This window comes from Balaenoptera borealis, assembly GCF_965194805.1.
Source record: "Balaenoptera borealis genome assembly, chromosome: 20".
Classification (NCBI taxonomy): Eukaryota; Metazoa; Chordata; class Mammalia; order Artiodactyla; family Balaenopteridae; genus Balaenoptera; species Balaenoptera borealis.
The window spans coordinates 18,008,225-18,035,401 of record NC_138879.1 but is presented as its reverse complement, the minus strand read 5'-3'; the positions used below and the strand labels follow the sequence as shown (position 1 = coordinate 18,035,401).

The 27,177-nt window shown below is 52.5% G+C and overlaps 2 protein-coding genes across 4 annotated transcripts; one reads left to right on the top strand and one right to left on the bottom strand.

The window, feature by feature from the left end:
* Positions 1-569: 569 nt before the first annotated feature.
* PSMB3 (proteasome 20S subunit beta 3) lies at positions 570-10,508 on the bottom strand. The gene is made up of 6 exons (XM_082373533.1): positions 10,366-10,508; positions 9,859-10,043; positions 7,633-7,740; positions 3,941-4,118; positions 1,618-1,712; positions 570-687 (listed from the first exon to the last, which is right to left on the bottom strand). The coding sequence occupies exons 1-6, from the start codon at positions 10,366-10,368 to the stop codon at positions 639-641; spliced, it is 618 nt and encodes a 205-aa protein (XP_082229659.1). The 5' UTR covers positions 10,369-10,508; the 3' UTR covers positions 570-638.
* A 4,361-nt stretch (positions 10,509-14,869) lies between these two features.
* On the top strand, positions 14,870-27,157 carry PCGF2 (polycomb group ring finger 2). Of its 3 annotated transcripts, XM_082370990.1 has the most exons (10): positions 14,870-15,045; positions 21,193-21,343; positions 21,940-22,036; positions 22,341-22,396; positions 23,014-23,064; positions 23,263-23,371; positions 23,544-23,598; positions 23,686-23,784; positions 24,878-24,958; positions 25,476-27,157. In XM_082370990.1, the coding sequence occupies exons 2-10, from the start codon at positions 21,232-21,234 to the stop codon at positions 25,851-25,853; spliced, it is 1,038 nt and encodes a 345-aa protein (XP_082227116.1). In that variant the 5' UTR covers positions 14,870-15,045; positions 21,193-21,231; the 3' UTR covers positions 25,854-27,157. The 3 variants fall into 3 exon arrangements, with proteins under 3 accessions (XP_082227116.1, XP_082227115.1, XP_082227114.1); XM_082370989.1 differs by lacking the exon at positions 14,870-15,045 and having other exon boundaries at positions 23,689-23,784; XM_082370988.1 differs by lacking the exon at positions 14,870-15,045.
* The last annotated feature ends 20 nt before the right edge of the window (positions 27,158-27,177 follow it).

The following is a 27,177-nucleotide window of genomic DNA, read 5'->3' as shown; positions in this document are numbered from 1 at the left end:
AGCCCACGCACCTAGAGCCCGTGCTCCGCAACAAGAGAAGCCACCGCAATGAGAAGCCCGTGCGCCACGACGAAAACCCAACGCACCCAAAAATAAAAAATAAAAAACACACACACACACAAAAAAGAAACACTGATGTGCAAGGATATTACTTATGGATACTTGGCCAAATTTCTACCTGAAACAAAGAAGATTTAAGGGCTTTCCAAGAGTTGAATAAAAATGACGCTAGGCTTTGGAGTCAAATGGAACATGGGTTGACATCTTTGCCCTACCACAAAGTGGCCCTGGGCAAGTTATTGAACTGTCATTAAACAAGGATAATTAATGTATATTACCTTGAGTCAATATGATGATTAAATTCTAGAATGTGTAAAGCACTTTGTGCAGGGCCGAGCACATAGCAGGTACCCAACAAGTGATTTGTAGATACTATCCCCACTGGTGGGCCAGTGGAGCACGCTGCAAGTCAAGAAAACCTGAGGGCTGAGCTAGACCCCGAGTAGCTATTTGTAACTGCCCAAGTGGGGACAGAGATCTGTGGTAAAACACTCAAAGACAAGCAGGAGTGAAAGAAAATCTTTTATTTAAAAAACAAAAAAAAAAGAAAAAAAAACTGGGCTCTGGGAAGAACAGTGTTAGTCCATTCGGGCCTTCAGTGTCCTCGTGGTGATTTTGTCCTTCTCACTGCAGAGGGAGAAAGTCACAGAACATCTACACCCATTCTAGACTGCAGAACAAACTAGAACAGCTGTCCTAACTCCGGGGTTAACTGTTTTGCCCATGTTACACTAATGTTAGCTTGTTTTCCTGGCCTGTGGTGAGGAAGGGGAGAATGGAGAAATTTCCATAGGTGGAGCCGTCAAGAGTTGGGATGATTCAGGGCTGGAGCGTGAAGCGCTCCAAAGCAGGGAAGGAGCTCCCCAGGCCTAGAGAACAAGTAACTTAGGAAGGAGGTGTGAGGTGTCTCACTCCAGTGAAGGGAAAAGATCCTTGGGGTGGTAAATTCTCTGTATTAGCCCCAACCTGTTTTTCACGGTAATTAAGCAGGTTACCCCATAACAAAAGCGTCCAAATGCTTGTTCTGGGAGGTTCCCAAGGAAAGCTGTTGGGAGGATACCAGGTTCCTGGTGACAGCCCCAAACAAGTAAGAGGGAAAGAGGGTGGCAGTTAGGCATCTGGCTGGGGGGTTGGAAAACGTTCCCAGGGCTCAGTACACCACACAGTTGTGGGTTCCGTGCTGGTGTGAGCTGGGAGAGGAGAGGAGCCACCCAGGATTTATTCTGATCAATCTGCAGTAGCTCTGCTGCGGCTCATCCCCACAAAGGTCCCTGAGACTTTGGGGACAGTGTTCAGGAAGGAAAGAAATGTCCATTGTGAGCAAGGGGAGGAGACCCGGGGACACGGAGCCTCACCGGACAGAGGCCAGGGGAGTCTGGGTAGGCGCCCACCTTAGCTGCCACCCTTAGGAAGCGTGGATTTCTGCTATCCCGGGCCTGCTGCAAGCACCTTTCTTATTTCACACCTGACTAGGGGGCTGGGAAGATGGGGTGTTTGTGCAGGAGGGGAGAGGCACGTGTCTGCAAAGCTTCCACACTTCTCCCAGTGCACACTTACACGATGTAGACAATGACTCCCATGCCTGACACCGCATCCCTGTCCACAGCGTTCAGCATGGCTTGTGAGATGGTTTCAAACAGGTGTTCTGGATCCTGCCGACAGAGCAGAAACCTTTCAATCCCCAGAGCCTTGGACCCTCACTTGGTCTGGCTCCTTAACTCTCTCTTCTCTAGGCTCAAGGTGCCCAGCTCTGGCCCCTCCCGTGTCTGGAGTGAGGGATGGTTCCCTGGATGCGAGAAGCCCCCTCAGCTCCTTCTCAGAAGGCAGCAAGGTTACATAAGATATAGTTCAAGCCCTGCACTTCCTCCGCTAATCAGCAGTGTGACCTTGAGCAAGTCAATGTCCCTTCGCTAAGCCTCAATTCCTCTTCTGTAAAATGGGGGAAGAATCCCCGTGGCTCCTATGTGCTTTACCAGCTGTCTCATGGACTCTCCTCCTGGATGGCTCAGAGGTACTGCACAACTCAACCTGTCCAACCATGAACCCATTTCCCCCCAAACCTGCTGCATCCACTACCTCCTCTATCTTGGTTGGCTTAGCTAGAAAACTCAAATGTCCTCAGCATCTCCACCTCCCTCACTTCTGTTTTAAGTGACCAAGTACTCTAGACTCTGGCTGCCCCGCTCCCCCACTGCTACTCTCTTTGCTCAGGACCTCAGTGCCACACCGACCTGCAGGCCTCTGGTTCCTCAGGTCTCTTAACTGCCTTTGACACCATGTCAAAAGAAAAAGTTCCAATGAGGTATCACCTCTCACCAGTTAGAATGGGCATCAGCAGAAAATCTACAAACAACAAATGCTGGAGAGGGTGTGGAGAAAAGGGAACCCTCTTGCACTGTTGGTGGGAAGGTAAATGGATACAGCCGCTATGGAGAACAGTATGGAGGTTCCTTAAAAAACTAAAAATAGAACTACCATACGCCCCAGCAATCCCACTACTGGGCATGTACCCAGAGAAAACAATAATTCAAAAAGACACATGCACCCCAATGTTCATTGCAGCACTATTTACAATAGCCAGGTAGGTCATGGAAGCAACCTAAATGCCCATCGACAGACGAATGGATAAAGAAGATGTGGTACATATATACAATGGAATGTTACTCAGCCATAAAAAGGAACGAAACTGGGTCATTTGTAGAGACGTGGATGGATCTAGAGACTGTCATACAGAGTGAAGTCAGAAAGGGAAAAACAAGTATCGTATAATAACGCATATATGTGTAACCTAGACAAATGGTACGGATGAATCAGTTTGCAGGGCAGAAATAGAGACACAGATGCAGAGAACAAATGTATGGCACCAAGCGGGGAAGATGGCAGGGGGGTGGTGGTGGTGGATGAACTTGGAGATTGGGATTGACATGTATACACTAATATGTATAAAATGGATAACTAATAAGAACCTGGTGTATAAAAAATAAAATTCAACAATTCAAAAAAAAAAAAAGTTCCAACTGCTTGGCGTGGCATCCAAGGCATTTCCAAGTCTCATCCTGATTTCACTCTCCTCCTTCCTCTCGCCCCACATTCTGCCCACACTCCAGCAGCCACAGCAAGCTCTCTCCAGTCACTAAAACCACTGGGCCCCTCCTGTACTTCTGACCTTTGCACAGGCTGTTCCTTCTGCCAACCAGGCCCTTTCTTTCCTCCTCTTCCTGGCAAACTTCATTTCAACAGGTATTTGTGGGTCTGTCTTGTTTCGTTAGACCGCAATAAGCCCTTGAAGACAGACTATCTGGTTTCCCCGGAGCCTGGCAGAGCTGGCACAACAGCCAACCCTGTCAGGTACTGTTCCAGTCTTCCCAGGTGATTTCCTCACACCACCACTCATAAGATATGAGTGAGATAGATTCATAAGATAGATTCTATTATTATCCCCATTTTACAGCTAAGGAAGTGGAGGCACAGAGAAGTAAAGTGACTTACCCAGAACATAACTAATGAGATGGTAGGTGGATCTGGGTTTCCAACCCAGACAACCTGACTCCACAGCCCATTCTTCTGAGCTGCCCCTAACCCTACACCTTGTTAAATGTGTGTTCAATGAATGGATATGAGAACCCTGTAAACCCAACGTGGGGAATTATTTGTTGTTGTAGCAAATATCTGACTGAGGTCTCTTCATGGAAGGTGCTCTCCCTGGGAGCCAAGGCCCTGGCAGATGGAGTTTCTAGACACCCTTCCAAGGCTCAGCAGCTGCGGCTTTCTCTCCTACCTGCACCATTCTTCCCATTACCTGCCAGGTAAACACATTTTCCCCTGATGGCCAAGGGGTGGGCACCTCAGAACCCAGCCCTGCTCCATGCCACCAACTCACCATGTTGGGCTCCCAGAGGGACTCGCACATCCCGTACATTTGTTCAGTGCAGGTACCACTGACTACAAAGTCATCAGTCACCATGGGGCAGCCGATAAGGTCTAGAGAGCAAATGAAGGGCTTAAAGGTCTTCGGGTCCAATCCAGCAATGACCGGCTCAGTGTAGTAGGGCCCAAACCTGTGGGGGCCAGGAGCAGAGAGAGAAAGGAGCTCAAGAACATTCACTTTCCTGTTCAGGCCTGTTCAGACAAGGCCCCGGCCCCGGCCCAGACCCAGGGAGGAAAGTGGAGGGCGCATTTGGGACAATCCCCTTTCCCCCTCTCCTGGCATCTAGCAATGCTCTAAGACTTTTTCTTCTTTTCTCTGACACTTACCTTCATATCCTCCTCACCCTGACCCTCTCTTCCTCTTCCTTTCTTTGGGAATTCTGTTGTTGTTTTTTTTTTAATCTACTCTCCGTATCCTCATCCAGGTCCTATCACCATTCAATCTTCTATTTATACACCTATACCTTTACTGCTTTCAAAAAAGGATTTGAAGCAGTTTGTAGAAAAAACACTGAAAAATAAAACCAAACCGCTAAAACATAATGCCATTTGCAGCAACATGGATGGACCTAGAGATTATCATACTAAGTGAAGTAAGTCAGAAAAAGAAAGACAAATACCATATGATATCACTTATGTGGAATCTAAAATATGACACAAATGAACTTATTTATGAAACAGAAACAGACTCACAGACATAGAAAACAAACTTATGGTTACCAAAGGGGAAAGGGAGTGGGGAGGGATAAATTAAGAGTTTAGGATTAGCAGATACACACTACTATATATAAAATAGATAAACAAGGCCCTACTGTATAGCACAGGGAACTATATTCAATATCCTGTAATAAACCATAATGGAAAAGAATATGAAAAACAATATGTATATATATGTATAACTGAATCACTTTGCTGTACCAGAAACACAACACTGTAAATCAACTATACTTCAATTAATTAAAAAAAAAAAAGTTCTTCCTATGCACCAACTAAAAAAAAAAACCAACCCCAAAATCAAGAATACAAGACACTCAGATGAAACACAAAGTTTTGTTCTGAGTCTCCCAGCAGGCAAAGCAAAGAAGGATACTCAGTGAGCTGGGTTATTTTCATTGTTTGCCATTAGGAAATAACAGCTTATCAGAAACTTGTTCTAGACCCTGAGCTTTGAGAAGAATCAATCTTAGGGATATTTAGATAGAAAACAGAAAATACTCAAAAAGTAATGGCCACTATCCTCAATAGAAACAGTAAGTAAACAGACATTTTCCATGTCTTATATCAGCTCTCAGTAATTTCTATTGGCATGATCTTAAGTTACAACTCTGTAAAAACTAATTCTGGAGATATGGGGATATATGTATATGTATAACTGATTCACTTTTTTATAAAGCAGAAACTAACACACCATTGTAAAGCAATTATACTCCAATAAAGATGTTAAAAAAAAAAAACTAATTCTAAATAAAAAAAATAATAATTGTAAGGTGGAAGAAGAGGTTGGAGTAGATGCTTTGATCTGGCATTTCTCAAACAGATCCCTGGGTATCAAATTTCTCTAACAAATCTTAAATTTTGTGTTTTCCTCTCAATAAACCGAAAACAAAGTTAATATAAGAATGTCCTGTACTATCTGGGTAACAACCTTAAAACTAAATACAACATGTCTCAGGGCCTGCGTTTGTACTTCCAGTCATGTTGATATCACGGTACCACCTAAAGGTCAGTGTTTACTTTTTGCTGGCAGTGTTTCACAGAGGTGCTTGGATGGATTCTCTGGGGTCCATGAGAAGTTATTTACTTTAAAAAGGGTCTGTACATGGCTCAATTTTGCAAATCACTGCATTAGCCTATCCTGCTGGAAAATCAATTATTTCAGTTGGGCTTGTAGAGAAAGCTCCTGGTTACAGTAGCTAAGAATCTAGAATTTTCCAGGTCAGCCTCAATGTCCTGTATTTTTGCTATGAGTAAACATGAGCCATTAAATATATACCTAAATGTGAGTTAATCTGTACAACTTTGTAAGACTTCCTCCCTATATCTGAAACTAATATTGTAAATCAATTACACCTAAATTAAAAAAAAAAAGAAAACTAAAGACCTCTCCCCCCACCCCCATGAACCAGTTTTAAAAAATCTTTTGTTAAGCCTTTCTCAATTTGGGATATTGATAAACATGGTTACTACATATGGCAGACAATTCATAGCTGAAGATATTAACATAAACCTAAAAAAAAGGTAACCATTTGTTTTGTTTATTTTTTAATAGTAAAAAGACAATAATATTGCTCCAGGTATGGAAATGGCAAAAACTTAGTTCTGAAAGCTAAAGAGTACTTTTGCAACTTTTCTATAAAGTCTAAAATTATTTCAAAATAAAAAGTTAAAAAAAAAAAAGGACAGAAAAAAAGCTTAACCTGCCTTCTTGCCACCCAGTCTTTTTTTTTTTAAATGGCCATTTTTTAAATTTCTTATTGGAGTATAGTTGCTTTACAATGTTGTATTAGTTTCTGCTGTACAATGAAATGAATCAGCTATATGTATACATATATCCCCTCCTTTTTGGATTTCCTTCCCATTTAGGTCACCACAGAGCATTAAGTAGAGTTTCCTGTGCTATACAGTAGGTTCTCATTAGTTATCTATTTTATACATAGTAGTGTATATATGTCAATCCTAATCTCCCAATTCATCCCACCCCTCTCTACGTCTGTGTCTCTATTTCTGCCCTACAAATAGGTTCATCTGTACTATTTTTCTAGATTCCACATATATGCTTTAATATATGATATTTCTTTTTCTCTTTCTGACTTACTTCACTCTGTGTGACAGTCTCTAGGTCCATCCACGTCTCTGCAAATGGCACAGTTTTGTTCCTTCTTATGGCTGAATAATATTCCATTTTATATATGTACCACATCTTCTTTATCCATTCCTCTGTTGATGGACATTTAGGTTACTTCCATGTCCTGGCTGTTGTAAATAGCGCTGCAGTGAACACTGGGGTGCATGTATCTTTTGAATTATGGTTTTCTCCACATATATGCCCAGGAGTGGGATTGCTGGCTCATATGGTAGTTTTATTTTTAGTTTTTTAAGGAACCTCCATACTGTTCTCCATAGTGGCTGTATCAATTTACATTCCCATTTGCCACCCAGTTCTGCCCAGAGGTGGGTGGGGAAAGTACCCACAGGGTTCTCCCTTCAATTTCATCCCAGCTTCTGCACTGAATTCTACAGTTAGGGGCCCCTTCTTTTCTCATCATAAAGTCCTCAAATGTTAAAAGTTAACATACCCAATTCCTAGGTTCCGTGTATTCCAGAGCATCTAATGACAACAGAATAAGCTCTTGGGTAAGGGTGGCTCCCGGCTGGGAGACGCCAGGGCACACTTTGGTAGCGTTAATTTTGTTTCCTGGGAGCAACTTCACTTGCTGTTTGCATTCCCTGCCTTCTTCTGAAGTAGCCCTTTCTTTCCTATTTGGTTGTTAGGTCCACAGAAAAGACCCAGAAAATAAGGATACTATCCAGCAAATAAGAAATGAGTCAACGAGGAGGAATCTCCTTCCTGGGTGCCCCCTCCACACTACTTGCCCAATCAAAGGTTTCTGCATTCCCCGTGTCCCAGGCTACATTTCTACTCACCGTTTCTCATACAAGAGGTTGGCCACCATGCTCATGAGAGTATAAGGCTTGATCTGCCGACCTTCCTTCAGCTCATACAGGTTCAGGCGGAACTTGAGGCGCTGGGCACTGTGGTAAAAGGAGAAAAGTGAGTAAGTCATTGCTGAATGTCCCCTGGTGTCCGCCTCATGGAGGTCAGGAGGTGCCTAAGGAGACACACAATCCCAGCCCCTGCCAAGAGACTCCTCCCCATCTGCCAGTGATTTTCGTACCAGAAGTCCAGCCTCACATCTGCTTTTCAGTCTTGTCCAACACTTCTACCCATAAACATGCCACTCTGCTAACCTTTTTTCTCATACTTTTTTTTTAGGGTGAGAAAAGGGGAGTTAAGAAGTAGATTCTCCCCCCCCTTTTTTGAGGAATAGTTTATACAGTACACTCTGAGCAGGAGTCTGCCTGCAGACATAGTGATGGCAGCTTACAGTAGAAAGAGCAGTGAACTGAGAGAGCTGACCTGGGCTAAGCCTTCATCTTACCACTCAATTTTTCCATCCCTAAGATAGGGACAAAATAAGTCACCTTATTTTGTGAGATAATGTATGGGTGTTAATAAGCAGCAGCTGCTGCACTAAGGGACTGAAAGGCGCCTAAGAAAGTAGGCCACACCTCCTCCAGTCCCATCTCAGAGCCCAGGGATAGGCCCTGCAGGGAACAGACCAGTGACACACATGCTGCAAGCAGAACAATGAGTAACAGGACACCAGAACAAAGAGCCTTAGACACGACCTAAGCTTCATCATACAGGTGAGGAAACTGAGGCCCAGTGAAGTTAGCAATTACTGCCCACAAACATGCAAACTCGGTGAGAAGAGGCTCCTGAAGAGAAGGAAATAGTGTGAAGGGAACAGCAGTGACTGGAGAGAGGAAGGCTGATGGGGGCCTTCGTACTGACAGGAATGCTACGCTATCATTCTCTGATTCCACCAACAATGGAAAAAAAGGGCTGGTTGGGTTAGATTTCAGGAAGAATTTCCAAAATATATTGTTCTTGAGACTTTAGAGAGGTTTCAGGGAAATGAGAGAGAAAATTTTCTGACAAGCTCCCACCCACCTTAGTGAACTATCAACCTTCTCAGAACAAAGTCTAGGAACTGCTGCTCCTTAGGCCACCTGTGACCACATCTTCCCTCTTGAAACGTTGACCCTCTTTTCCACTGGCCTCTCTTCTTCCCCAACTGCTGAATATACAGTTCAGCTCTGGAGCTGCAGCTTATTTTTTCCCTCTGTATATTTTGTCTCTCCAGAATCTGTTCCCATAGATTTAACAGATCACCAATGTCTATCCAGCCCTGAGATATAATCTCAAGACCCCAACTGCTCAGAAGATGTTTCTACTTGGCTTGCCTTGTCCCTTGAAAATTGGTATCAAAATCAAAGTCATCACCTTTCCCCTAAAACCAGTCTTCCCAATTCCTATATTTCAGTCAACATGCTCAAAACAGAAATCACCTTTAAAACACTTCTGGAGTGCCTACATGCCAAGTACTAGAATAGATACTAATAACAAATAAAAAAGACACGAACCCCGACTTCAATGGTTAACTCTTTGGCCTCACAATATCCAAGTAGCCACTAAGGTTGGTCAGCAACAACTCTCAGAAATGCCTTCCTTTCCTTTCCCACCTCACCACCCCATCAGAACCACAACCTTCACACCCGGACCATCACAAGAGCCACCTATTTCATCTCCCAGACTCTCCCTTCTCTCAGAGAACCACTGTCAACTAGGTAACGACTCTAGCAGTTAATATGCACCAGCTCATTATGGGTTAGTTATCTTTCTGTATGCCTGCCTTTTCTCCCAACTAGACCTGAAGTTCTTTAGGGGCTGAGCATGGGCTTTGGCCTCAGAGATTGGGATCCTGGGGGTCGTCATTCATTAGCTTACATCTTGGGCAAAACACTCTCTATGACCCTCAGTTTCCTCATCTGCAAAATGGGACAACAACATGGTAACGTGGTTAAGAGGATTAAAGTCCATGGATGTAAGGTGCTTTCCACAGTGTCTGGCACAGAGTAAATGCTGCTAAGCTGGTTAGGACACCACTCTATTGCTTACGGTGTTCGGCAAAGTCTCAGATTCATTGATGTTGTTTAGTAGATGACTAACACCCACGCCACTCAAGCCGCTAGGCAAGAATGGTCCAAGAAGAAGCCTGGGTGTAGGCGGGGACCCCCGACACTTACACTGTCTGTACGTCGGTGGCGAGCCCGGCCAGGCCGATGTACAGCCGGTCGCCCATGGGAAAGATCTTCTGGAAGTCCGTGGTCACCATCTGGGCCTGGATCCCGAAGCGCCTGTCGGCAGCGATGGCCACACAGTTCTTCCCCTTCATGGCCATGACGGCCCCTCCGTTATAGGACATAATAGACTGAAGCAGACAGAGCGGAAGGGCTCAGCGCGAAGGGCCAAACGCGGCCCGGCGCAGCCCCTGATTCGGAGGCTCCTGTACGCATCGTCCTCCACTCTGGAGGCGCCTGGATGCCCTTAACTCCAGCTCTGAGATTAGCGCTGTGAGGCTGCGAGGAGCCCCATTCCCTGCCTCGGTCCTCACCGCGGTCCGCTCCCCCTTCAAACTGGAGCCGCTTCCTTCAATCGACCACCAGGCCTCTCCGCCTCCCAAACTCCCCATGACACCCCTCCCCATTCCTCAATCCCTACCCCGTGTCCCTTCTCCTTGCTCCCCACCTCACCATGATTGCGGCGTATTAGGACCTCCAATAGCCACAATTCCAGCAAACCGGCTATGGGGCTCACTGCGCAACCACTCTCGCTGCTTTCTGTCTATTGGCTGGGAGGCCGACCCTTCCGGAACATTTTGGCTTCCTATTGGCTGTGCCTCTTTGTCAGTCATCAGACAGGAGTTTGGTTGAGAAGCCAAAACCAAGGTGAGGAAAGCGCAAAGTGAAAAGTCACTCTCAGTGCGGAAGAGCCCGGCGTCGCGGTGCACGCTGGTATAGCGGTGGACTCAGTCTCTGGGCGCAAGAGACGCCGGCCGGAACCTGCGCCCACGTGGGCTAGTGAAACCCGAGATAAGGGCTTTTGGCTCCAGTGAAGGGCCACGGGGTTGGTTAAGAGCACGCTGTGTGGGTCGGGCATATTACTCATGAAGCTTGTTTCATTTATTCATTCCAGAAATCCTTACATCTGTTGTATGCCAGGCACCATGCTAGGCTCTGGACATGCACTGGACTAGAGCTGTGCCTAGTATTTAAGAGGTGCCCGTAAAGTGCGTATTTACTCTTGCGACGGGGAGGGGCACAGGGAGGGTGTTGCGGGTATTCTGCGGCTGCAGGGGTTGGGCTGCAAAGGGGACGTTTGGAAGCCGAAGGTGGTTCTGCTTTGGGGGACTCTCAGCAGGTCGACTTCACGTATCCCCAATCTCAGATCACCCTAAAGAGGTACATCACGGGCTTCCCCAACTTTAAGATCCAGAGGAGGCAGGCGACGATTTCCGCCACCCCCGAGCCAATGGAGGGGAGGCGAGCACGTCCCGCCTGCTCCCCTCCCCAGATCCGGACCCTTCTTTGGGTCTGACTTCTTTCGTCCGGTTATGGAATTTCCGAGTCCTGCGCTGTCGCAGGCTCACTCCCATTGACTCGGCTCACTGCGACACGAGTAGTTATCACCGTCTCTGTGGCGCAATCGGTTAGCGCGTTCGGCTGTTAACCGAAAGGTTGGTGGTTCGAGCCCACCCAGGGACGCTGTCTGCTTTTTTTCCACCCTGAAAAGGAAAACGTAAAGGCATTATTTTCCTAACCGCTGTAAAGCCAAATTTTGTATTGAAATAGCAGGGACAACACTTTTTCTATAGCTAATCAGAGGGTCGTTGTGACTGAAAATTCGTTGTTGTTCCGTTAATGACGGGATAATGTCTCCAGCACTTCCTTCCTCCGCCTACCTCCCACCCCGCCCCCAAGCTGGATTGCAGGAAAGGCAAAGACAGGTTTTTGTCTCACCATGCAATACGTTTAACGTTGCATTTTTCGTAGGATTAAGAATGAATTTGCAGAGGAGGTTGAACAGTTTTCCATTGTCTGCTTCAATCAATGTTACAATCTCGAAATATTACATTTGGAAAGGAATAAAGTAGTGCGAGAGACAAAGGCAGTGGCAAATTGAGGGATGAAGAGAAAGGTGAGAAAGGGAAAACACAGCTGTGATATACGGAGCGAGACAGAAAGAGGGGACACGACAGAGAAATAGGCGGGTGAGTGGAAGGAAGACCCGGAGAAAATGGAGAGAGGGAAAAGAGAATCAGTTAATATGAGAAGCATGAGAAAAAATAAATCAACAACAACAAAACAGGTTTTTTTTCTAGAAATACAGAGACGTGGGGAAGAGGATGCGGAAATAGAAGCAGAATCTGACAAAGGACATTGTTTTGGGGAGAGAGAAGGGATAAAGAACACAGGTAAAGATAGTCATAATATCACTAGAGGAGCTGCCCTCTCCTACCATTGTCATCCTCTTCCAGGAGATCTTATCCTCGCAGTATCCCTTGGTATATGTGCTGGAAATAATTACCTGGATTCCCGAGTTCCTGCCCTCTGGAAACTTCTAGTCTATGACACACACCGTGACTCTTCTGATGAAGAGTTTGTCAGCTAGATGACCTCCTGAAATACTACAACTAACACAATGGAGGGGAAGCTATGGCATCTCACGTCCGCCAGAGCTGCCTCCCTGGGCTGGGAGTGGGAGCCTCCACTTTTAAGAGGGGCTAAGCTAAGGACTCTCTCAAGCAGTTCCCTTCCACTTTTGGTGTCTCCTCAAGACTGGGCTGAAAGGAAGCCTCTCTGAAAGCCTTCCCCAGTGCTCACCCACCCTTACCTCGAGTTTACAGGGGCGGGGGTGGGGGGTGGTAAGCGGCAAACGGAAGGATACACAGTGCCCATAGAAGCTAACGGGACAGGCTGTGTAACCCTCTGGCTTGCCCGCGCCGGCCTGTGAGCACCTTGTGGGGCAAAAGCCCGGCTCATCAGTTTTATATGCCCTGTGCTTAGTGTAGTCTTTGACAATGGCACAGGACAGGTACTTCTTTGTCGGGAAACCTGGGAACTTCAGAAGCGAGAAAGGTTTGATCAGAGGTTCTCCTGATAAAGCCAGAAAGGCCAGGGATGTGGGGACTGGAAAATGATGGAAGTGATTAAAATGAAGCTTTAGTGGGTAGTGGGGTCTTCTGTCTTGTGGTTTTGCTCGTGATTGGCGCTTAATAACTGTCTGAGGAACAAATGAACGGATTCCCAGTGAGCACGGTCGTCCCCTTGGGCAGCACTCCAGGATTAAAGGGCCGCAGTGGGGACTCAGAGGGACGTCAGCCTTCTTCCCAGTAGCTGATATTCTCCCACCTTCATTCAAGACAGCCCCTGGGTGCCTCCTGTGGATCATGGGTGAGACCGAGACCTTCGCGAAACCCCTATAGGTTTCTCTTGCCCGGGATCTTCTAGCCCGAAAGGAGTGGCAGACCAGGAGTCCCCGCTGCACTCCCCTCCCCGCAGGGGACCATAGAGGATGCGCTAGCCTTCCCGGGCAGAGTCCAGGATGCCGGCAACACACTTGCCCTAGGGACAGTGGGCGTGTCCCCGCCAAGAGCCCCCTTTCCGTGAAGGGCGGAGAACTCCCGGTCTCCCCGCACAAGGAAGGAAGGGAGAGCAGGTGACCGAATCCTCCCCGGCCCTGCTCCCGCGGGTTCTCAGACCACCCTCTCTGGGCGGAAATCTCTCCAGCCCTTCCTCTTCCTCCCCGCCCCCACTCGGTGGGTGTGCGCCAAAGACTGAAGCTGGGGTCACTTGGCGGCCAGTGTCCGCAGGTCTTCTGGTCGCCAGCCAAAGGGTGAAAGCATTCAGCCCGGGGGCCTCAGCTTCGGGTCTGCCTGGGCTGCCAAAGAGGAGGGAAGGAGGAAGAGGAAGGCGGTCGGATGCTTGCTGAAGATTCGTTTCCTAATTTCCTAACTTGAGCCACCCACCGCCAGTGCGCTTAATGGCGCTTCTGGCCGGCTAATCGAGTTCTTTGGAGCGACTGACATAATGATCATCCCTAATAAATCCTGAATAACGAATACGCGAATCGATCGTCCTAATGAGGCGGGCCCACGGTAATCTCCATAACGTAGTATCGATCGGCTTCCCCGGCGCCGGCCTCAGCTGCTGCTCCCAGCTTTTCCAAGATCCCTCCTAGTTTTCTCCTCCCGGCGGGAGCCACTGGGTACCGGAGCCCGGAGCGACGATCGGAATAGGCGGGCACCAGCCGCCTTTGCGCTCTCCGGACTCCTCCCGCCGCCTGGGCGAGCTAGGCGCACCAACCTTGCAGAGGTCGGGGCGCAATCGGCGCGCGGGCGAAAAATGCGGGAATAAGTGCCCGGCAGGAAAAAAGCGCGGGCCCACTTCCGAGCCCCGGCGCCTTGTTTTCGAGTGCACTCGGGCCTCTCGCGTTAGGCCAGGTTACTGTGTCCCGGGCCCGGAGTCTGAGCTGACGTCTTCAGCTTGCCTCCCGGCCCAGGTTGCGTTCCGATCTTGACCAAGCACACCGGAGGCGCCAGCCTCCACCACAGCAAACTGAGCCCTCGGCGCGAGACGTCCCTCCAGGCCTCTGCCTCCGTCCCCCCGGCGGTTTGCGCCCCCGAAGCGCCCGGGCCGGGTCTCGGGCGCAGCGTTTCAGAGCCGCCGATCGGGCCGCCGAGAGGGCAAGGGGAGTGGGGAGGAGACGCTCGCTCTCACCCATGCAGTTATTAATTTCAAGGGAGTGTCACTTAAGTGAATGAAAATAACCCGGACTCGTGGCCAGAAGCGTCGCGCGTCCCCCGCCTGAGCACATTGCCCTTTGGTCGAGGCCGAGGGGTGGAGGGCTGCAGAGCGAGCCACATTTCAGCCCAGTCCTCATCTCACCATTTTCCAGGCGCTCCAGCTAGGGGCGAGGATCGCAAGGTCAGGGGGTAGGGGGGGGCGCACACATATTTTGGGGGCAGGGGTTAGTTGAGGAAGGGTGAGGTCGTGGTCTAGTTTTGGGGGGCCGGCACCCGGTTGGGGGCGCAGCCTTAGCCTCTCCCCCTCCTCCTCTTCCCCTCTCCGCAAACACCCTGAAGGAATGAGGTCACGTGGGTGAGTGGTGGGCGGGACCTACTCTTGTCTGGAGGAAAAAAGCCATTTTGTCTCCCCCCGCCTCCGAGCTCCGGTCCCTCCCCTCCCCCCCTCCGTCCCCTCCCCTCCCCTCTCTCCCTCCCACCCCAAACCGCTTTCACAAACTCCTTTCTTACCGTAGGTTTCTCCCCTCTCGCCGCCCGAGCGAGCGACACGGCTGCGGCCCCCCTCCCCTCCCTTCCCTCCCTCCCTCCCATCCCCCCCTCCCCGAGACCCACCGGACCCCGAACCCAGGTAAGCGGACGCGGACTCCCCTCTCCCTCCTCCTCCTACCCCGTAACCATCTGGGGACTGGGACTGGGAGCCGGTACATCCTTCTTTACAAACCCCTGTGGGGGTAGGCTCCGAGCCGGGCCTTCTCGCGTCTCCGCCCCACCCCCGCCGGCCCCTGTCCTAGCTCGCCCCGTCCGCCTTTCTCCCTTTTTTCTCTCTCCTTTTCCTTTTCCTCCCTTCCAAGATGGCCGAAGTGCATTCCCCTTTTAACGATTTGGCGTCTCCCTCGACCACCACCTCTTTGTGCCGCAGCCCCCCTAGACCCTGCTCCCGAGGTAGCGAGGGGGAGGGTCCGAGGCAGCCACAAGGGCTTTGGGGCTCCGCGCTGGGGCGGATCTCTGCCCCCCTAGCCCTCCCCACGAGCCAGAGCAGCTCCTGGACCTCTCCCACTACTCCTTTCGGTTTGGGGAGGGGTCGCTCTCGGTTTCTTCGTTGGGCACTGGGGCGTCGTGGACGCGCGAGGACTTGAGGCTGGGAGGAAGGGGACGAGCTTTTCGATTGCTGCGGGGCCGGGGGAGGGCGCTCTTCCCTGCCGGGACCGGTCCTCTCGGGCACCTCCCCCAGTCGGTCCCTTTCCCCCCGCCATCCCGGGACTGGGCGCCCCGCCCCCTCCCCGAACCACCTCGGCGGAGCCTCTTTCTCCGGAACACCCCTCCTTGGGCCCCGCCGAAAGTTTGGCTCTAGGGAAGGTAGGAGCGGCCACCCGGTAACTGGGGTCTCTGATCTTCTGACCCAGGTTCCTGAGGATGCCGGGGTGGAGGGGGTAGAATGGAGATGGGGAAGATTTATCGCGATATATCCTATCGCCCGCAGATGCAGGAGGGGGCTGGCGGACTGGCCGCTCTTCCACTGGGGAGCCCGGCTGCCCCCTCCTTTCCTAGGTCCTCCTGCTTCTATTTCTCAGGGGATGGGACCCCTCGGCGAGCAGCCACCCCTGCCCCTCCTGTCTCCACGGGGGGCCCAGGCATGCCTCTCTCCCTCCCCCACTGCCCCCGTCTGCCCAGAATTGCTCCGGATGGCTTGAGGTGGGGAAGGAGGAGGCCTGGGGATGGTGAATTTGCCTGTAAATATTGTGGAAGCGTTGCCCCGCGCTTCCCCCTGGTCTTTGTGTCTCAGAGAGCCCTCCGCCCCCGCCATGCCGCGCTGCCTCAGTCTCCAGGCCTCCCTGTCTCTGGGGGCGGGGGGGTGGTCTCCTGGTTGTCTCCCACTCCGTTCTTAAGCCTCCTTCTCTGGGCCTCTTGCAGTTTGCATCTGTTCCTGAAACTCTATAATTTCTCTTCCTCCCCCTCTCCACTCTGTTCCAAGGTGCCAGTACTTGGAGAAGGAGCATAAAGGCAGCTCTGTTATAGCTTTTTGGAGGGGAGGTTTTCCCCGGGGTTTCCTGGTTTGGAGTTGGGGGTTGAGGTCTTAGAGCTGTCTTTGGAATGAGGCAGGAAACAGGCCTGAGGTGAGACTTGGGACTTGGGATCCAGAGTGTAGCTGGGTGGGGTTCAAGTTGAAGTCTTTGTGGGGGGTGCTCTCTCCTGCTTCTGGTCTTCCCTGGGAGATCTTGGTTGATGGAGCTGTTGCCATGGGAATGGAGAGAGCCTGAACAGGAAGAGGTGACATCTTCATGCAGGTTGGATGCCCACCCCACTCCTCCAGCCTCTGGCCCCCAGAGCGAGGCTGGGAGCTGCACTGCCTTTGTTGCTGGAAGACTTATGTTATAATTTACCCTCAGTAGACCGGGGATGCACAGAAGGGTGGTGTGTGTTTGCAGCTCTGGTTTCAGGCAGGGATGTCAGACTGTGTGCTCCTGGGGTGGGTGGGGGCGGCTTGTACATCTGGCAAGCGTGGGCCTGGCTCTGGTCTGGCTCTATGTGTGTTGGGGTGTGTCTGTGTGTGTGTCTGGCCAAGTGTCTGGCCTTGTGTGTTGTGAATGTGAGAGAGAAATGGAGGGGGTGTGTCTGGCTGTGTGTGCATATGTGTGTGTGTATCTGGCAGTGTGTATCTGTGTATATTTTGGATTTTTGTCTTTGTTTGATCTTAGGAAGCTGAGAGGTGGGAAAGGGAGGGAGGGTAGAGTGAGCCTGTCTTCAGGAGACTAGAGGACTTTTATGATGCTGCTGGTGGGAGGTGCAGATCCTCCACCCAAGGTCAAGCATCAGGGAACATTGAGAGTTTGACAGTGTCCCAGACAGACCTCCACCCCCTACTCTCCCTACACACACACAAATACACAGGGTTGCACAGCTGAACCCGAACTCCTGGGACCCAGTACAGTCTGGCTGACTGAGCTTCCACAGAGCCTGCTTCCATATCTGTATCAGGAAAGTTGGGTGAGGCCATTAGCCTCTGCCCCCTCTCCTCTTTCTACTTCAAAGGGAGAATGTGTACTGTTGGTTATGTTTTGGCCCAGATGGCTCACTGAATGGTCTTCTGTGGAACCTGGAGTCCTTCTACCTTCCGCCTGCCTGGATGGAGTCAGGCCAGGCTTATTGGTTCCTTAGATGAGTAGGAAGCCCGGCCTGGGTGCCAGTGTGGAAAGAGCACTGGAACGGGAGTCAGGCTGCGTCTAGTCCTAGAACTGCCACTGAGTGACTGCATGACCTGAGACAAGTCACTTCTTTCTGAGTTTCTTCATCTGTAAAATGAAAGGACTGGACAAGATGCTTTCTAATAAGATCCCTTCCACCTCTGCAATTCTAGATGTCTGGATGTGACCTTCAGTGCCTCTTCCCAAGACTTGGAGATTTTCTAGTAAGGGAGTTGGGTGAATTTCATGTGGAGGGAAAGCAGAGCAAAGAATTCTGTAGCTGGGCATCTGAAGGAGCAGAAGGGAACCTCTGGGTTATCAGAGATTGGCTATTTCTGCAGGGGAAAAAGAAAAAAAACTGACGCTGAGAGAAGTCTAAATTACGGGGGAGCTTCCAGAAAAAGACTGGTAAGAATGGAGAGATCGGGGGTGATCTCTATAAGTAGGGGGCTTTGAGGATGGGGAAAGACACATGCCAGGCTTGGATGGCAAGGAGGAGTTGGGGTTGGTTGCTGGGTGCTGATCAAGCTCCTTTCCTGCCACTATAGCTGAAACCTGGGGCACCAGGGGCCAGGAGCAAGGGCTGTTCCACCATGATGCCCTTGCAAAAACAGTGGTTTGGGGACAGAAGATATTGAAGGACTTGGCCCCCGGTTGGGGGAGGTATTGTGGGTGGGAGACGGTGCTCAGGTTCACTGTGGGGATGTGGTCAGTACTGACCTGTGAAAGCCCCCAGAGCTCCACAGGGCCACTTCCAAATGGCCCTTGGTCTCCCTTTTTCTGCTTCTTGGGACTTGTCTCTCCCTCTCCTTCACCCTCAGGCTCTTCCCTAAGGTGATGGGAGCTGGAGGTCCAGCCAGTTGCAGCTGGGGAGGAGCTGGGTATGAGATGTGGGGCCTGGGAGCTCATGGGGGGAGAGAGATGGTGAGTGGGTGAGGGAACAGAGCTCCTGTTTACAGTTGTTCTTGGCACCTGCTGGCAGGGCCCTGCAGGTAACCATGGCAATCAGGTGAGGAACCAATCAGTGCTTCTCCCCACCCCCAGCCCCAGAGGTCTGAGGCCCCTGGGGATGGGGTCGGGGGGGAGCAGGGAGTGTGGCAAGGGGGCTCATTTCTTAAAGGGAGAAGGAGGAACATTTCATCCAGTAAGCACCACAGCTCTTGCCTTCACCCGTGCATCCAGAACAGAGCTTGAGGGGTAGTCTTGGTCTGAGTGCTTGCAGAAGTGAGAGGGTGAGGGTCAAAGCCATTTGCTTAGGAGCTCTTGCATGTTGAGGCCACAGTTGGCCTGGAGGGAACTGCATGGGAGTTCTTAAAAGCAAGTGTCTGTTTTGAAAACACAGTGAGTATGTGAATGAGGTGGCTAAGGCAGTGTGAAGCGCCCACGTGTTTGTGTGTGTGTGTGTGTGTGTGTAAGTGTGTGTGAGAGACAGAGAAAAGAAGACATGAGATTTGCCAATAGCAACCAGGACCCTCATATATTATCAGACCCCAAAATGTTTTGTTTCTGGCTGTGCACACACACACTTAGATTCGTTTGGACAAGACACACACATGGGGCAAGTAGTCACATGAAGTACCTTTGGAGGTCCAGCAGCCTGTACACATCCGATGGACATTACACACGCTCAGCGAGTCAGCCACTTGGAGTTTGTTCCCTCCTCTGGATGGTTGTAATAATATTTGGGCATCTTGCCAGGGGTTACTATGGGAACGACCAAACAGTGTAGTAGCCAGCAAGGCTTCTACATAATTATGAAGAGGGGACCCATGCAGGGAGAGCTGGCTGAGGGGAGGCGGGAACCCCTTTCCTTCCTCGGGCCATGTCTGCAGGTCTTGGCCGCTGCGTCTCCACTGGGTCTGGGCTTTCTTTTTCCTCTCTGTCTGCTCTGCAACTTGGTGTCTCTCTCACATGTGGCCTTTGTGTCTCTCCATCTCTTTCGGTCTCTGGCCAGCCTCTGTTGGCTGTTTGGGTCCTGGCCAAACTCATTCTGGGGTCTCTATAGAAACTGCTGTTTCCCAGCTGTGAATTTTGGGTCCTAGAAAACCCAATGTGTTGGCTTTAGAAATCTTTCTGGAAAGGAGAGAAGGATGTATGTTGTAAAAGAGCTGTCGGGACTTGGCCGCCCTCCCAAGCCCTGCCCCTTGGGCTTCTACTCTGGGAAAGAGGAGGGAGGTGCCATCGCTTCTGGGTGCAGGTTGGATTTCTATACCAAGAAGTAAGCACGTCAGCCAGTCTAGACCTGGGCTTTGCCTTTCCTCCCCGGACCCTGCCAGGGCCTGGCTGGGCACTCGGTGGGCTGTGGGGAGAACTTTCTGCATAGCTTTGGCAGGCATCTCTGAGAGCCTGTGGTCTGTCACTGGGCAGCTTGTGGCCAGGTTGCAGACAGGATACGGTGGGTGGGTAGCAGTGCCCACGTGGGGAGATTCCTGCGTGTGCCTGGGAGGGGCAACGTGCAGCAGACTCTTTGTCGGGGCACATGGCGGCCTTCCTGTGGAAGGGGCAGTGGCAGTCTTTTTGCCCAGACTTTGCAGTTAACCTGCAGAGTCCAGGGCTGGGCCAGGGGGCGGGCTGGAGCTGTGTGTTCCCAACTTTGGGCACATAAGGACCATCCTCAGTATTTCCTGCTTGAGCACCAGGCCTACAACCTGCATGGTCAGCATATGGTGCATTTCCAGGGAGCTGCTCCGGGGCTGGGGCTGGACGCAGCAGTGCAAGGACAAGTTATGGGGTGCCCCCTTCAGCCTTAGGGCGGTCGTGCCCCCAGTGTTTCCAGGGAACGCTTCCTGGAGAAGGAGTAAGGAGTGATGGGATGGAAGGAGGGTAGGATGGAGTAGAAAGACCCAGTCAGGAGTCTAAGTTTCCTCATAGTTCCTAGTGAGTTCACTTGAGTGAATATGGATTGGGATCAGGGAGAATTTTGTGTGTGTGTGTGTGTGTGTGTGTGTGTGTGTGTGTGTGTGATTTATTTATTTATGTATTTATTTTTGGCTGTGTTGGGTCTTCGTTGCTGCACGTGGGCTTTCTCTAGTTGCGGTGAGCTAGGGCTACTCTTCGTTGTGGTGTGCGGGCTTCTCATTGCGGTGGCTTCTCTTGTTGTGGAGCACGGGCTCTAGGCGTGCGGGCTCAGTAGTTGTGGCACACGGGCTTAGTTGCTCCGCGGCATGTGGGATCTTCCCAGACCAGGGCTCGAACCCGTGTCTCCTGCATTAGGCAGGCGGATTCTTAACCACTGCACCACCAGGGAAGCCCAGGGAGAATTTTTAAATCTCTGTTCTCTTCCATTTTCCTGCCTCCCCACATCCTCTGGAGAGTTGAGTAGTACTTCCTGTGGTCTAACCTCAGTCTTTCTGCTGTCCTGAGATAGAACCTGACCTTGTTGCTCAAGGTCATGAAATCTCCAGAGCCCCTGGCACCCAGGGAACACTCACAGGGAGTCAGAAAGAACCATCCCCACACGTGCACCCTGTCCGGCCTTAAAGGGAAAGGAAGGGCCTTGGGCCCAGGAGCGATGTCGCTTGTGGGGCAGGTGGAGTAGAGTGTGGGAGGGGCTCTTGGCTCTGTGGGTTCCTGATTCCATGTTTATTTCCCAGGGTGACGCTCCCCAGTCCCCTGCCCCCCACCCCGGCATCATGCATCGGACCACACGGATTAAAATCACCGAGCTGAACCCTCACCTCATGTGTGCCCTCTGCGGGGGGTACTTCATCGACGCCACTACCATCGTGGAGTGCTTGCATTCCTGTGAGTTGGGTCGAGGGGCTGCTCCTCGGGTGGGTGGCCTCTGCCCTGAAGAGCAAACATGTCCATGTGTCTGGTGAGGGTCCCAGGTCCCTGAGAGGCTGCCTGGGAGGGGATACTGGAGGGTTCAGCTCAGAAGTTCATTTGGGGAACTTTTACCTGAAATCTCAGTTCTCTCCTTGAATCTCTGTGGCTGAAATTGCACTCCCTGAAGATGCAGGTGCCCTGGTGTGCACCACGGGCTTGTGGCTGGGGGTCAAGGACCCTGGGAGGTGTCTTACTAGGTTGGCTATTGTTTTGTACTCCGTCCGGGGGGCTTGGGACTTGGGGCTCACCTTCTGCATGGTACATGACACTGGCTCCACACACACACACACACACACACACAATCTATCCTCCCCCAAGGATGGATGATAAGGGGCAGTTGCCACCTGTGCAAGACAGGACTGTGTTGGGTCTTTGAACTGGCCTGAGCTGCGGGAACAAGGTGGAGAAGAGGGGATACCTGAACCCGAGCAGGGGGCATGGGGGTTGGTCCTGGGTGATGAAGGGGACTCTGACTCTTCCTCTTCCCTCCACACCACCCCCACCCCCCCAAGTCTGCAAAACCTGCATTGTGCGCTACCTGGAGACCAACAAGTACTGCCCCATGTGCGACGTACAGGTGCACAAAACCCGGCCGCTGCTGAGCATCAGGTGGGCCCAGCACCTCCTCCTGTCCCCGCCCATCCTCTGGGGCAGCTGCCCTCTGTCCCCCAGCCCTCCTTGCTTCCTGAAGCCAGGGTGGCAGGTGGAGGAGAAGCACCAGGCATGGACCGAATCCCCTTCCTTCCCTCAGGGATGTATCCAGCTGAGAAATTCTAGAGAGGTAGAGACAAGGCCTCTAGGGACCCCCATGCCTGGGCCTTGGATCTCGGGAAGGGAGGTGGGAAGAGGGGGCCCCAGGCTGGAGAGTCAGGGTGAGGTGCTTGCCGACAGGCCCCCATGTGCTTTTTTCCAGATCTGACAAAACCCTTCAAGACATCGTCTACAAATTGGTCCCTGGGCTTTTTAAAGGTACCTACACCCTTCGTCCTCCCGCCCCCCTCCCCCCTCCCCCACTGCCCAGGCTGCTGCTCCCCGCCTCAGCCTGCTGCTCCCCGCCTCAGCCTGCTCCCCGCCTCAGCCTGCTGCTCCCCGCCTCAGCCTGCTGCTCCCCGCCTCAGCCTGCTCCCCGCCTCAGCCTGCTGCTCCCCGCCTCAGCCTGCTGCTCCCCGCCTCAGCCTGCTCCCCGCCTCAGCCTGCTGCTCCCCGCCTCAGCCTGCTGCTCCCCGCCTCAGCCTGCTGCTCCCCGCCTCAGCCTGCTCCCCGCCTCAGCCTGCTGCTCCCCGCCTCAGCCTGCTCCCTGCCTCAGCCTGCTCCCCGCCTCAGCCTGCTGCTCCCCACCTCAGCCTGCTGCTCCCCGCCTCAGCCTGCTGCTCCCCGCCTCAGCCTGCTCCCCGCCTCAGCCTGCTGCTCCCCGCCTCAGCCTGCTCCCCGCCTCAGCCTGCTGCTCCCCGCCTCAGCCTGCTGCTCCCCGCCTCAGCCTGCTCCCCGCCTCAGCCTGCTGCTCCCCGCCTCAGCCTGCTCCCCGCCTCAGCCTGCTCCCCGCCTCAGCGCTGCTCCCCGCCTCAGCGCTGCTCCCTCTCTTCTAGATGAGATGAAACGGAGGCGGGATTTCTATGCAGCCTACCCCCTGACAGAAGGTGAGTGTGTCCACGTGTGTGCGCGCGGCACTGCCCCAGGTGTAAGGGCCAGAGGCATGGAGGGCCGGTGGGCACCACACACGGCCTCCCCAGCCCAGGCGTGGCTGGGCTCACCGCACTGAGCTCTGAGATCCCTGGTCCTCGGTGGGGCTCCTGTCCCCCCCCAGGCCAACGCCTCAGAGCTCTCTCCTTCTGCAGTTCCCAACGGCTCCAACGAGGACCGTGGCGAGGTCCTGGAGCAGGAGAAGGGGGCTCTGAGCGACGACGAGATTGTCAGCCTCTCCATCGAGTTCTACGAAGGCGTCAGGCAAGTCTGGCCCATGCCTGGTCCTTTGGGGGTCCTAGGCCGGGTCCCTTCTCCCATGCCGTCCCCATTCCCCTGGGAGGAAAGGGTGCTTCCGGGAGGGCCTTCCGGATGTGTGCAGTTAGATCCTGCCTGCTCCAGGGTCTCCCTTGCTTCCTTCCTTCTCCTTCTGCAGGGACCGGGAAGAGAAGAAGGGCCCCCTGGAAAATGGGGATGGTGACAAGGAGAAAGTGAGTGCTGGGGCCTGCCCAGGAGCGGGGTGTGGGCTGGGAGAGAGTGCCGGGGTGGACCCCAGCCCTTGGGTGCCTCTCCCGCAGCAGACAGGGGTGCGCTTCCTGCGATGCCCAGCAGCCATGACTGTCATGCATCTCGCCAAGTTTCTCCGCAACAAGATGGATGTGCCCAGCAAGTACAAGGTGAGTCCCTGGGCCCTTTTGAAAAACGTGTCCGTGTGTGGGTGCATCTGACAATCTGTGCATCTCAGCCATTGTTCAGGGCTGGCTGGGCGTCACCAAGGGCCTGCACGGTTGTGTAATTGAGCCCATGTAGAAGGGTAATTGAAAACTAGATTGGGGTGGGGCAGTCTGCGTCTGCTGAAGCCAGTGTGCAGAGGTGCGTGAGACCAAGATGGGGTGTGTGTGTGTGTGTGTGTGTACATGCTTGCACGTTTAGAACTATGGCAGAGGTGTGTGTGTAAAAATGCAGGGCCTTATCTGGTGCCAGCTGGCTGTGGGAATGCTAGTCTGAAATTGCCAAGGAGCTTTAGGACATTGCTTCTCAAATTTGAATATGTGTATGATCCCCTAGAGATCTTGTTAAAATGCAGATGCAGGTTCCTTTTTTTTTTTTTTTTTTGGGCCGTGCCTAGAGGCATGCAGGAATCTTAGTTCCCTGACCAGGGATCGAAGACGCACCCCCTGCAGTGGAAGCGCGGAGTCCTGACCACTGGACCGCCAGGGAAGTCCCAAAATGCAGATTCTGATTGAGTAGATTTTGCATTGCTGGCAGGCTCCCAGGTGCTTCCGGTGCTGCTGGTCTATGGACTATTGAGGCTCTAGGACAGTGGATCCCAAACTTTGCCACACGTCAGAATTACGTGAGGGGTTGCCTGTTGAGATTAAAACTCAATTCATGTCATACCAGTTAAAACAATCTCTGGGAGTGAGATCCAAGCATTGGTGTGATTCCACTGTGCAGCCTGAGTGAGAGTCATTGCTCCACAAGTTCCTTCTCACCTGGGCCTTTTCTTTGCCTGTTAGCTCCTCTGGAGAACATGCCAGAGATAGAAGGGGACCCAGACCGCCGTGTGGATTGCTGGGGCTGGGGCTGTTGATGATGTGGGTATCTTCTTTGGATCCCTTCCCACCTGCTGGTCAGGAGTTATGTTGGAACAACTCTGATAGGGAAGTGGAATCCGTCATGAAACCCCAGAGTAACGAGGGACCACCTGCTTGGAGCCTCTTTGCCGAACAGCTGGGGGCTTGAGCTGTCCTCCCTTCCCTCCTCCAGGTTGAGGTTCTCTATGAGGACGAGCCGCTGAAGGAATACTATACCCTCATGGACATCGCCTACATCTACCCCTGGCGGCGGGTGAGTGGGTGGGGTGGTGCCAGAAAGGGGACAGGGCCGAAAGGGGACACTGGGCCATCACGTGGGCCACCCTGCTGTAATCACAGACAGCTTATCCCTCGTCTCATGAGCCGGACATGTCCAGGGTGGCCTGCCCCACACCAGGTCCGCCTCCGGACGCTCTCTCACTGATGACTTTCCGCACTCAGAAGGAGAAAAGCATCCTTGGGCAGATCACGTGCCCCCCAGTTCGGGCGTGGAGGAGTAAACTTCGCCTTCTGCCCTTCGGCCTCCCTCTCTCCTTTTTCTGTCTCGGGTCTTACGTGCGCTCCCTTCCTCTCTGGGTCTCTGTGTGCCCCTGTCTCTCCGGCCTTGCTTGGTCAGTCCCACGTTGCGTGTCTCCTCCTCTCTACCCAGTCTTTCTCCTCTCCAAGGCCTGGACCTTCCCTTCTCCCTGTTTGGGTGCCGTGGGGTGAAGGTGGGTGGCTGCCCCGTGAGCCTCTTTCTCCTGACGCCCTCCCCTCCCCTCTCCCTGCAGAATGGCCCTCTCCCCCTCAAGTATCGCGTCCAGCCAGCCTGCAAGCGGCTCACCTTGCCCACAGCGCCCACCCCCTCCGAGGGCACCAATACCAGCGGGGCGTCTGAGTGTGAGTCAGTCAGCGACAAGGCTCCCAGCCCTGCCACCCTGCCGGCCACCTCCTCCTCCCTGCCCAGCCCAGCCACCCCCTCCCATGGCTCTCCCAGCTCCCATGGCCCCTCGGCCCCCCACCCGACCTCCCCCACTCCCCCCGCGACAGCCGGTGGGGCCACCACAGCTGCCAACGGGGGCACCTCGAACTGCCTGCAGACACCGCCTTCCACCAGCAGGGGGCGCAAGATGACTGTCAACGGAGCTCCCGTGCCCCCCTTAACTTGAGGAAAGGGACCCTCTCCCTCCTTTTCCAGCAATGCCTCTCCACCCCTCCACTTTTTCTGGGCCCCCTTTTCCACCTCTTCTACTTTCCCCAGCTCCCCCCACCTTAGGGGTCGGGGATGGGTTTTATAAATAAATCTATATATATATGTACATAGGAGAAACCAAATATACATACTTATTTTCTATGGACCAACCAGATTAATTTAAATGCCACAGGAAACAAACTTGATGTGTGTGTGTATGTGTGGGGGATGGGGTGCTCGATTTTAGGCGGTCTTGTGTAATTTGCTCTGCTCTTTTTGGGGGTGCCTAGAGGTGGATTGGTGGGGCCACTTGAGGCTCGGTGAAGCCCTGCCCCATCCTCCTTCTGTTTCCCAAGGCATATGCGGTGCTGGAGGGGCCCCCACCAACCCCCAAAGCTTTAGGCACGACTCGAGCTGGCTGTGTATGAGGTCCACTCTGTTTCTCTCCCCATCTTGGCCGCTGTCCTGCCCTGACCCTGACCAGTACCCTCCCCCCCACCATTGTTGAATGTCCAGAGAATTGCTAAGACAGTGCCTTTTACAAATGCAGCCTATCCCCTGGTTCTGAGGAGCAAGTGGGCAGTGGAGAGGGCATCTCCCTTACCTCCGCCTCTTGCAGTAGAGACTTTGTGTAATAGATAGTTCTGCCTTTTTTTTCCCCCTGTGTGTGTGGCCTTTGCATCATTTATCTCGTGGAAAAGAAGATTGAGGCCACAGAAGGCCTCAGCCCTTGAACTTCCACTGTGGTGTCAGCATTGTGAACCGCTTCACCTCCTTCTTCCACGCCCCCCACCCAGGAGCCCGCACTAGCAAGGCGGATGGGGAAGTCTCACTTGGGGGCCTGTAGTGGAGAGGTGGAAGGGGGGGTTGACCTCAGATAAGCACAGACCCCAGATTTTGCCAAAGGCAAACAGTCCTCCAGTGCCCTCCCCACCCGCAGCTAAGGCCAAGTCAGGAAAGAGCAACAGGCATCTAAAAGCACAAGAAGACAGAACCTGTGAGATCTGACCTCAGCTCCATCCCAAGAAGTCAAGTGGTCTGCCCCCTGAGGGGCAGACCCCAACAGACCCCTGCCTACCAGTTTTTCCTCCAATGTACATAGGTCAGATCGGGATGAGGGGAGGAGGCAAGACTATCACAACCTATGTGTTTGGGGTCAGGTGTCCCCCAGTGGGTTTGTCTGTGTTCGCACCTCGTCCTGTGTCTGAGGTGCTGTGGCTGTATCCTCCTCCTGGGACATCTGTATCTCCTGGCTTTGTAATAAATGCTGCATACTCTCCAGAGCCTGTAGTTCTTTGGGA

Bases quoted from the DNA above. Each gene is read 5' to 3' on its own strand.
- PSMB3 (XM_082373533.1), bottom strand. The intron at 7,741-9,858 runs GTAAGTGTCGGG...CTTTTACCACAG, and splicing joins GCCACCGACGTACAGACAGT to TGCCCAGCGCCTCAAGTTCC. The intron at 1,713-3,940 runs GTGAGTTGGTGG...CTCTGTCGGCAG, and splicing joins CCCTCTGGGAGCCCAACATG to GATCCAGAACACCTGTTTGA.
- PCGF2 (XM_082370990.1), top strand. From the start codon at position 21,232: ATGCATCGGACCACACGGATTAAAATCACCGAGCTGAACCCTCACCTC. The intron at 23,065-23,262 runs GTGAGTGTGTCC...CTCCTTCTGCAG, and splicing joins AGCCTACCCCCTGACAGAAG to TTCCCAACGGCTCCAACGAG. The intron at 23,372-23,543 runs GCAAGTCTGGCC...CTCCTTCTGCAG, and splicing joins GAGTTCTACGAAGGCGTCAG to GGACCGGGAAGAGAAGAAGG.